At 40.6% G+C, this 10,892-nt stretch overlaps 1 protein-coding gene across 1 annotated transcript; it reads right to left on the reverse strand.

Moving 5' to 3' along the window:
- Positions 1-5,742: 5,742 nt before the first annotated feature.
- On the reverse strand, positions 5,743-8,428 carry Prss58 (serine protease 58). The gene is made up of 5 exons (XM_046434079.1): positions 8,353-8,428; positions 7,500-7,638; positions 7,048-7,304; positions 5,978-6,117; positions 5,743-5,892 (listed from the first exon to the last, which is right to left on the reverse strand). The coding sequence occupies exons 1-5, from the start codon at positions 8,426-8,428 to the stop codon at positions 5,743-5,745; spliced, it is 762 nt and encodes a 253-aa protein (XP_046290035.1).
- Between the last annotated feature and the right edge of the window lie 2,464 nt (positions 8,429-10,892).

The raw sequence follows: 10,892 nt of genomic DNA on the forward strand, positions 1-10,892 counted from the left end.
TAATTTGAAAGTGGTTTCTCACTGGCAGGAGAGAACCTTGGTAAGGGTCACAGATAGCTACTGGGAACTGGAGAGGGTGGGACATGTTTGCAGGAGGAGGAAAAACGAGAGCATGAGGAACGGCCCCTAGACAGGCTTGGACTGCTACCCTGCTTTTCAGTTTCAACCTGTCATGGCCCAGCCATGAGAGATTGCAGAAAAATATCTGCTGTATGTTTTATGTTTAAAAGCCTCTCTCTCAGGCTGTATAAGGCCCAGGTGCCTGAGTAGGAGAAGTTACATATCAGAATGTTCTTTGGCTCTCTGATTCTGATTAATTTATTTTGTGGACTTGATCCATAGTTTCTCCTCTGGTTGGAGAAAGATAAACACAGGCGCTACATTGAAATGTTTGTGTCCCCTCCAAAATGTATGTTGAGATTCAATCCCCGTGCAGTAGGAGCCCTTAGGAGGTGACTAGCACCTGAGGGATCCATTTTCATGGACAGGAATAGTGCCTTGTCAATGTGCTCCAAGGAGAGAACTGGTGTTTTTGTTTTGTTTTATTTCTTGCTGTTTTTCTTTCTGCCACGTGAGGATACAGCTACATGATGTCATGACACCAACACAATGTCATGATCTTGGAGTTGTCAGTCTCCAAAGCTGTAAGAAATAAAGAAATAAATTTCAGTTGTTTTTAAACTATCTAGTCTCAGGTATTTTGTAATAACAGCACGAATGGACTAAGAAAGTAGCTATAAAGAAATGGTAACAGATTCCCCAATCCTCCTGTAGCAAAGGCTTATTGAATGCCAGCTGTGTACTAAATACCATGGCACATGACTTTGGTGAGTCCTCTTTTTCCTTCTCAACAATACAGAGACATATGATTTGTCCCACTTTATAGATAAAGAAAGCAGGACCAAAGAGGCTAAGTTAGCTAAAGGTGGAAGAGAGTGCTCTTTTAAAAACTCGTATTATAATGGATTTGAGTCTTTTGGTCTTGGTGAAAACAGAGGTAATAGATGATTTAAGAATTGGATGAGCTCTCAGTGGAGGTGCTGATGGCAGAGATCAAAGAGTGGGGAGGATGGAAATTACACAAGGGAATCCATTCACCAAAGCCTATTGGAATGAGGGGGAAGGGCAAGCTGGCAGAGTCCAGGCCACGTGGTGAGCAAGGGCACTGCAGGTTGAGGAGAGGCTGCGTGGAGAGGAAGAAACTAGCTGTTAGTCCCTGGGAAGGCTGGCAGTAGGTGCTGGTGCCCACAGGGGATTTCAGAATCCTCTGGGGAGATAAGGCAGAGTCTTAAAAATAGGTATGCATGTTTCACTGTATTACTTGTAAAAGCAGGGCAGTCAAACAAGATTGTCAAGACAAAGGTAGTAGTAATAGAACTGGGATGAACGGGGGACTTCGTTGCATGGTTGCATGAACAGAACAGAAGTCCCATTGTTTTACTGGGAAGGTGTAACAGCAAGCGTGGCTTGGTGACGAGTCACTGGAGCCAGGAGGATGTTTGAATTCTCTCAACTAAAATAGGACTGGCCCCCTGTTTTGAGATGCTGACATGGGGCTCAAGAGACTACAGATGTGCCAAATAGATGAATAGACATAGGGATTTAGGGGCATAAAGGGACAGGCAAAAGCAAATTTTCATGTGCACTTTGTAGTCAAAGCAAATCCTACCTGTGATTTTTAACAACTTAATAATTATTTTGAAAAACAAATCAAAAGACTGGGAAAGAGAGACAAAGAAAAGACATTTGTTTTCTGATAAATACATTTGATTTTGTTCAAAACAGTAGAAATTCAAAAATAAAATTTATTTTATATATGTATTCCCAAAAGGATAGCATTTTGATTTTTTTCCTCTATATTTTTTATTGGTGCACTATGGTTGTACATATTGTGACTGGTTGTTACATATTCATATATACACACAATATATCATCAATATAATTTGGCCAGTATTATTCCCCAGCACTTGCTCCCTGCCCCGCCCCCCATCACCTGAAGTCCCTTTCCTTTACTGATCTCTCTTTGATTTTTAGTATATATACACTAACTTTGTTTTCCCTTTTCCTCTCTAGCTTCTTCATGAAAGAAAACATACAACCCTTAACCTTCTGAGTTTGATTTATATTACTTAACCGAATGGTCTCTAGTTATATGCATTTTCCTGCAAATGCCATGATTTCATTTTTCTTTATGGCTGAATTAAACTCCAATGTGTATATATGCCACATTTTCTTTATTTATTCATCCATTGAGGGACCTAGGCTGGTTCTGTAGTTTGGCTGTTGTGAATTGTGCTGTTTTAAAAATAGGTATGCATGTTTCACTGTATTAAGATGACTTCAATTCTTCAGGAGAAAATTGAGAAGTGGCATTAACTGGGTCACCTGGTGATTCCATACCTAGTCTTTTGAGGAGCTTCCATACTAATTTCCATCGTGGCTGGGCTAGAAATTGCATATATTTCAAGTGTGTGATTTGATGATGAAATGACCACCACACTCAAGCTTATCAACATACTCATCATCTCACAGTTAACCTTTTGTGTGTGCCTGTGGTGAGGACACTTAAGATGTACCACCTTAGAAATTTCAAGGAAGGGTGCAACACAACATTGTTAATTATAGTCACCATGAATATTAAACCTCCAAGCTCATTAATCTGATATATATGAAACTTTTGGTACCATCGACTAACATTTTTCCCTCCCCGGAGGCCCTGGAACCACTCCATGCTTCTAAGAGTTTGACTATTTTAGTTCCCCTATGTACATGAGAACATGCAGCCGTTGTCTTTCTGTGCCTTAACATAATATTCTCCAGGTTCTTAACATAATGTTTTCTTAGCCTAAAGCTCTTCAGGCTGATCCATGTTATTGATACTTACCTTGACAAGTCCTTGCTTCCAGAATGTTGAAGTATAACACCCGAGAAGCACACCAAGGCAAGTGCAGAGTGGAAAGTAAAAGGCTTTACTAAAGGACAGCAGAGAAGCCCTCCCCCCACCACCCACCCAGGAAGAAAGGGACCTTAAAGGCAGAATCCCTGGGTTGAGAAAGTCTCATCCCTTTTTATATCTAAGGTCTTTATGCCTGTCCTTTATCTTGCTTATTTTCCTTTATCCTGCATATGATGAGGGAGGCAAGTGGGAAGGCAGGTGGGAAGGCAGGTGGAATTGATTAGCACCTCCCTATCTGCTGGGAGCTGCCTCATTAATAGTTCTTTGTGTGTGGGGGGGAGGGCTTGGGGACATTAACATTTCAATCTCCCAGGTATAGTTTCTGATTTCCCAGACTCAGATGGGAATCTATTTTTCTCTATTAAACTGTATATCAGACCTGATTTACCTAGCTACACTAACTACCTATCTTGAAATCTGGCTTCATTATTGAAAATGGAAGTATCTCCTGTTTCAAGGATAATATTCTTTTAAGGCTAATATTTCCTTTATCTATTCATCTGTTGATGGACATTTAGTTTGTCTCCATGTTTTGGCCATTGTGAATAATGCATCAATGAACACAGAAGTAAAGATATTCCCCTCAAGGTACAGACTTTTGGATATATGTCTAAAAGTGGGTTATTATGTCCTATGGTAACTAAATTTAATTCTTAGGGCCCTCCATAATATTTTACATAATGACTGCACTGACAATGAATAAATGTTCTTCTTTCTCCACATCCCTGCCACCACTTGTTATCCTTCTTGGTTTTGAGAACAGCCATTTAACAAAAGTGAGGTGATATCTACTTGTATTTGTGATTTGTGTTCACCTGATGATTAGTGATGTTGAGAGTTTGGTTTTGCTTGATATATTGTTACCAATTACATGTGTGCTACCATGATAGGACCACCCCTTCCAGGGATGCTTTAGGAAAATGAGTGGAATTCTTAGGAGACAGAAGTTCAATTAACATATCCAGTTGTTCTCTTTCCTGAGATTAAGATTTATATAAATTTCTGGGGAGTTGCTAGGGCTCTGTCCTTATAGGCACTCAGAAAGAGCAAGATGGGAGGAATGGGAACAAATTCTTTGTGGAAGATTTGTGTATTGTAGTAGAATTTTTCAAGGTCAACTTGGAGCAGGATAATAATTGTGTTCCCTGAGAATTCTCACATTAAATACTCCTCTTCAGAAGATTTTGGTGATCCATTGGACAGGACAGTCTGCTCTCAACTTCCTCCATATGCTTCCAAATGCTTGTGAAAGAGCTTCATGAACAGTGAACAATAGAGACAAGTGGACCACGTGCATGGCTGAGTATCAAAGACTTCTTGTAAGTCTGACCCTGATACCACTATTCTTGTAGACCTAGAGTCAACAACCTACATCAGTTATCAACATCAGTTTACCACTGTATCCCGTGTTTCCCATCTGCCACGTGGAGGTAAGGGGGGCCTTTCTGTCATAGCATAGTAGCTATTTGTCTTCACTATCACCACTGCCCTAGCATCCCCATCCTCAAATTACGTGAATGTTTATGCATTTCACAAAAAAAAAAGGAATATATTCAGCAACTAAGGAAGTCCCCTCCTAGTGCTCATGGTGAAACCTGGGGATGGCACCCAGGTCCGTGGAATTCAGGGACCTCACATTTGTTGCTACCCAGAATCAACTGGTCTTATACAGCATAGTGTGACCTGTTGAAATCTTTGCACCAGTTCAAGCTGAGAAACACCCTCAGAGGTTGAGGTGGTCTCTTGCAAAATCATTTCAATGCCACTTGTTTCTCCAATAACTAAAATTTTAGTTAATGAAATATATGAATGTGAAGCTCTCATAATTGTTGCTTAATAATTCATACACAAAAACCCTTCTTCTAGGCATCCCAAGCTAGGCATAACTGATTCGGTGGTTTTAGAACCTTTGAGAAGACAATGTATTGTTGGAACTTGGGTTTCCTGAGACAGGTTTTCTTCTCCCCCAGCTGTACTGAAAAGCTAGGGGCCATAGGCTGAACTCACTGGAACCTGTTTTTTGCTTCTGCTTTGTTAACCCTCAGTCAAATAGCCACAGGACTCTCTCCTGTAAACCTACACATTAAAATGTTCTGGTGGTTACCAAAGCTGCAGAGTTGAGATGAAAAGAAAAGTAAACAGGAAAGAAAGAAGACAGAGTGACAGCCAGGAGAAAGTAGAGCTTCTAGGCCAAATGCTATAATATAAGAGGCAAGCTTGCATTAAGAAAATTTGGCCTGGATTCTGTTTGTCTGCCACATCACAAACCCCAAGTAACTTTTATAGCAACCTCATTTGTCTCAAGTAGACACCCAGAATCCTGCAAAAAGACTGGGTGAAATCTATCGGTGCCTGGTGTAGAATCCTATGTGGACACACAGAAATGAAGTGCAATGCCCTCACAATCCCCATGTTTAAACACTTCTCCCCACCCATTCTTCTATTTAGCCCACTCCTTGTTAGAATGCCTCTTTCCAATTGTTGTGTCAAGTTTCCAAAAACACACATTATCTAACTCAGGAAGAAATAGAAAGTGGGATACCCCACGTGACAATGGAGTGGCCCCTTTGTCTGTTGGAGAGAATGGCATGTCCACTTCAATAACCCAAATGGTCTAAGAAGTTTCAAGTTTTCCATCTTCATTTATGTGGGAGGAAAGGTCGCTGTGTATGAGTGAACAAGTAAGAGTTATACATGGCACCATCCCAGGAATCCATTTAATTAATTCTGAGGTTGGACATGGGAGAAGCTGTGTCACATGCTGTGGAATTCCTGCTGTGGAACCCTCAGTTGTTTTGGATTGTACTTTGAATCCAGGACAAGTAGTGAAAAATACTAGCATAGATGCCAACATCGGCTCTCAAGACACATCCATCTGCAAAAGACAGGATTCCGTAGAGTACTCCATCGCAGACTGCGGGGGCTGCTGAGACTTCCTGCCAGCAGAAAGAAAATCAGGTTACCTTCCACAGTTTCCACAAGGACGGGGGAAGTTAAGGCAGAAGTAATTAGAACATTTACCCTGCAAGGCACCCTCCTTCCTGGCACGATGCCCACACAGAACATATTCTGCTTGATGGTTTGGGTTCTGTAGCCTCCTTGACAATCTTTCTCAGAGATTACAGAGATGTTCACATTCTGCAGTGAGTCAGGTTCCTTGGCTACAGAAAAGAGAGAAGTTGGACTTCCTCAACAGTTTTCCTACATACCGAATCAGTTTTACTTTCTCTCTTTTTCAATTTATTTCTCCTTCTATCGTAAGAAAGGAAATATTGTGTGAATAGGACAACTGTGGTAGTCAGGATGACCTGGATACAGGTTACCACATTAACAATTTCTTATGATACAAGTGCCTGTCTCCTTATGAATGTGTTTAAATGAATAGCTACTGACAGTCTATTAGGATTTGCATGAAAATTTTGGGCTAAGCTAGCTGGCAGACAGGTAACAGAAAGCTATGTTAACTTGACTTTTTTTTTTCGGGAAATTTTAATTTTAAGACATAGAAGAAAGCTTAGGTAGAATATTTAGTTTGACAGTTTTCTGAAGAAATGAATACTATCTAGAATGTTCTCAGTTTAAAATACTTTGTAAGTTAAACTAGGTCATCTCCTGCAGTCTTGCATAAGGATGTTCCGATTTAGCACAGGATTAAGTATATTTCTTGTGCTTATATTTTATTTTTATTTGTTTATTTATTTATTTTTTGGTATTTCAAGGCTCTAAGTTTCTTTATTGCTTAAAATGGTTTGAAAACATCTTAGTGTTGGGTTTCACTTTAGCATTAAGGAAATCGAAGTTCCAAGATAAAATGATATTAGGACTAGACACGTATGTCTTCTTTCCACTGAAACCACTTCTATCATGCATGAGAGCAGAGATGATAAAAAGATACAGCAGGAAAATGGCTTAAAGGATTCCTTGAGTAATGGAAAGGGAAAGGGAATGATCTGAAAGGGATGAATTTGGAGGCCTGGGAAAAGCTTCATTTAGCAGAATTGCAGAAGCTGAGATGAGAGCGCTCAGAAGCATGGCTGATTTCAAGAGAATGCCATTGAATTCAGCAGACACCACACCTATTACAGACTCACAGACATCACAAATGTTGTAGCCCCAGGTGGTGACCATGCACATGGTATTCACACGGACAGGATGGTTGGGCAGTTTGACCAGTTTCACATAGTTATTGAGATTAATCACTTTTTTCAGCTTGATTAACATGATGTCATTTTGGATAGATGAGACTGAGAAATAAGGATGATGGATCATCTTCTCATAGCCGACCACCTGCACATAACGTTCCCTGCTATCTGAAGGGTTTGTGATCCCCAACACCACCTGGAGCTTCCTGGAATGATATGGATATTCACAACAGTACTTAACATAGGTGGCTTCTCCATCCTCTGGGCCTTCACTAGCCCACCGATGTTTTCCTCTGCCACTGAATGCCCCTCAAAGATCTTTCTAACCCCATTAAATTGGGAGATAGTTCTGGGCAGTGTCCTACCTGAAAACCCAAACAGTAGTGTGGCTTATTACTCACGGCAAGTTGCAATGTGCAGCTGTGATTACCCAAAGTGGGTGGATCAGGGCTCCTACGCAGGGCAAGTAATCGGATTTCAAGTAGACCAAGTAAGAGGGGGTAATGGCACCTGTGTAATCTGGATTATAGGCAAAGGCAACTGTAAAGAGAGACATCAACAAGAAATTCTGAGATTTTTCAATAGTCACTGAAAAACCAAAGGAGAATTATTTAATAGGCTTCTCCAACCTTCTCTTGATACCTTTAAGTATAAGCTAAACCTATAAATTGATTTTGTTCTAAACATGAACAATAAATGATAGAAACATCTGTTTAAAAAATAAAAAGGTGTTTGCCTTTTTAAGTGACAATAAATATTCTTCAAATAAGCTTTCTTAAATACTTTCTGAATCTAGTGTATGTAATATTAAATCAACTCATTTTAAAGACACTTTTTTCTTTGCCAATTTTAGAATACTTTCACAAGTCTTATTCCTTTTCTCCAAAAATAATGCAAGCAGAATGACCAATACAAAGGACTGTTTCACGCTCTGCGGTGCCCATGAATTGGGAAATCCTTGCCTCGTTCCCATTCTCACACCCCAACATTAATCCTGGTCCAGAAAGGTCCAGAGTCAGCTCTTTCTTAGGAGTGGTTCTGGTTGGGGTGTCAAGGTCCTGGCCTCCCCAGAAGCATACACACCAACAACCTCAGGTCAGGCAGGCAGGCACTGTTACAGGGAGAGAGTTGGTGGGGTCCGAGAATCAGTCCCACGTCTCAAGTCTGCCATGGTGCCTCCTGTCTTGACCCATGTTTCACTTTCCCCCAGGATTTCTCTTTGGTGAGCACAAAGCCAGCTGGGCAGATACTCACGAGACAGGTGTGAGAGAGCCCAGATGAGGATGAGCTTTGTGACAATGGGAGAGCCTTTTGCCAGGACACGTTTCATCTCAGAGTCTCTGGAAAACGAGGAGAGGAGGATGGGGAAAGTATTAAATTAGATAAAGCCAGAGGAGCTCTAGGGTTGAAATAAAAGTCTGATCCAAACTCTTTTCAGTGGCAGGATTCAGTTACCAAAATGGTGTTCGTCTGTCAAACGAGGGGGTTGGTTTCTGCTGTTGGAGGGAAAGGAAACAAGGTTGGTGACTCTGTCCCTGACCCAGCAGAAAGGATTTCTGGAATCCTGGGTCCCCCCAGCTGCCCCTTTCAGGCAAGAAATTACATAACCTGACAAAGTTTCAGTTCGCAGTGTCTCCACAGCCGTGTCCTGTCTGGTTTCTGCAGGCAGTTTTCTGTCTAAACTACACTGACCCCTCCTGTCTCTGTGATGCTCAGCCCTATTTGTGTGACACTGGCTGGACGTGCTCAGGCCTCTGGCACTGACATAGCTCCCTCTGCCTAACACTAAATTCCTCTTTGAAATACCTTAGTCCTTTTCTTTCTGTACCTCTTGAACTGATGCTGGGAATCTATTGCTGCTAAGTGCAAAATGATAGAACCATTAAAGAAAATAGTGACCATTTACTTACAAATCGAAACATGGCCTTGACATAGAATCCACCAGGGACACTTATTATTACCCAAATGAGATGAAAACTTCTGTCCACAAATAAGTCTGCACATGGATGTTTATGGAAACTTTATTCAAAATCACCAACCTTGGAAGAAAACCAAATGTGCTGCATAGTTAAGTGGATAAACAGGTCGGTGCAGACACAAAGTGAAATATTGTGAAAAATTTTTAAACGTGTATTGTTAAGAGAAGAAGGCAGTCTGAAAAGAATATAAAAGGTATGACTCCAATTAGTGACATTCTAAAAAAGGCAAAATTACAGAGACAGATCAGGGGTTGCCAGGGTTTGGGGAGAAAGATGGATGAATAGGTTGATCATAGGGGAATTTTAGGACAGTGCAGTTATTTTGTATAATACAGGAATGGTATACACAACATTATACATTTGACAATACCAAAAAAAGGAAATTATTTAATAATTATACATCAATATTGGTTCATTGATTGCAGCAAGTGTACCACACTGAAAGATGATAATAAGAACAGATTACTCAGTGGTAGAGTCTTGGTGGGCATACTCTAAGTCTTCTAGTGTTTTTGTATGCTTGGAAAATTTCATAAAATGCTGGAGAGAAGTTGTTTTAAATCCAGGTATGTGCCTTAGTGTACAAAATTCAAGGTACTTTCTATTCTACATGGTGTGTTAGAAAGGGGTCCCCAGGTATTACACTTTACTTGGGTCTTACAGAAAGGTTGAGAGCTCATGTAATATAAACAGAAGAGAAAAACCAGCCCACGGAGAGGGTAAAACTTTAGCAAAGATGTGAAGACCTACAACAATATGGCATGTTTGTGGAACTAGAATCAAGTGTTGAAGAAAGAGTTCTCAGGAAGATAGATAAGTGGGGATCACATAATGAAAGCTTTTTTACATAAGCCTCACCTGTGTAGCATAAGACTCACCTAATTCTTTATAGGAGATAAGGAGCCAAGAAATTCATGATTTGACAAAAAATTATTGAATCTTTTGGGGTATGGACCCAAACCCCATGTTTATGCCCTACACAATCCCCTTCCCTTGAATGTGAGCACCACATTCAAGAATGTAGCCAAGGTGATGGGGTGTCACCCACATTATTGTGTTATTATGTAATAAAGTGTGTGTGTGTGTGTAGCTAGTGTGCAAATACAGGATCTTAATGTTGGTTTGATGAAGTAGTAGCTGTTTAGGAAGCCATTTTGAGGATACACAATGGTTGGGAACCTTTATAAACTAAGGGACAGCACAAGGATCTGACTCTGGCTTTCAGCTGACAGCCAGCAGAGAGTCAAGGTCCTGTGTCATATAAACACAAGAAAATGAATTCTTCCACTTGCATAAGTGCAGAAGCAAATTCTTCCCCTGCAGGCTTGTTAATCCAGCTAAGTCTGGCCTGGACTAAAACTGTAAAATGATAATTGTGTGATGATGTTTGAAGTCGGGCTGTCTCTGCTGAGGATTTTAATGCAGCATTGGAAAGCTAATACAAATGTATCCTGTGGGCTGGTGTTTTCTCAGATATCAATGATTTAATGGTAAGGGAGATGAGGATCTTGTGCTCAAGTATCATAGTCTAATTAAGGAGACAGATGTCATTAGAATCATCATCATGAATGTCATGGTGTGGGAAGTGAAGTGGGGCAGAGAAACATTTAAAAGAAGATCCCCTTTGGGAAGTGATTTCTGAGACTTGAAGGATCAGTAGAAACTAGACAACTGAACAGATGAGGAGAAGTCTCTGGAAAGACAAACCAGGTCAAAAGAGCAGAGTATGAGCAGAGACACCAGCAAGGAGAGACAGACCAGAGACACAGAGCAGATATTTCAGAAAACCTACAACTGAAGAGAGAGCAGTCAGGG

The sequence above is a fragment of the Marmota monax genome, unplaced genomic scaffold (assembly GCF_021218885.2).
Source record: "Marmota monax isolate L192 unplaced genomic scaffold, Marmota_monax_Labrador192_F-V1.1 WCK01_AAM20220418_F8-fsc00122, whole genome shotgun sequence".
NCBI classification, from domain to species: Eukaryota; Metazoa; Chordata; class Mammalia; order Rodentia; family Sciuridae; genus Marmota; species Marmota monax.

What these genes read in the sequence shown, in the direction of transcription:
- Prss58 (XM_046434079.1), bottom strand. Translation starts at nt 8,428, where the DNA reads ATGAAACGTGTCCTGGCAAAAGGCTCTCCCATTGTCACAAAGCTCATC. An exon ending in GGCTCTCTCACACCTGTCTC is followed by an intron (nt 7,639 to 8,352) that starts GTGAGTATCTGC and finishes CTCTCTTTACAG; the next exon opens with TTGCCTTTGCCTATAATCCA. An exon ending in CTACAACATTTGTGATGTCT is followed by an intron (nt 6,118 to 7,047) that starts GTGAGTCTGTAA and finishes TCTTTTCTGTAG; the next exon opens with CCAAGGAACCTGACTCACTG.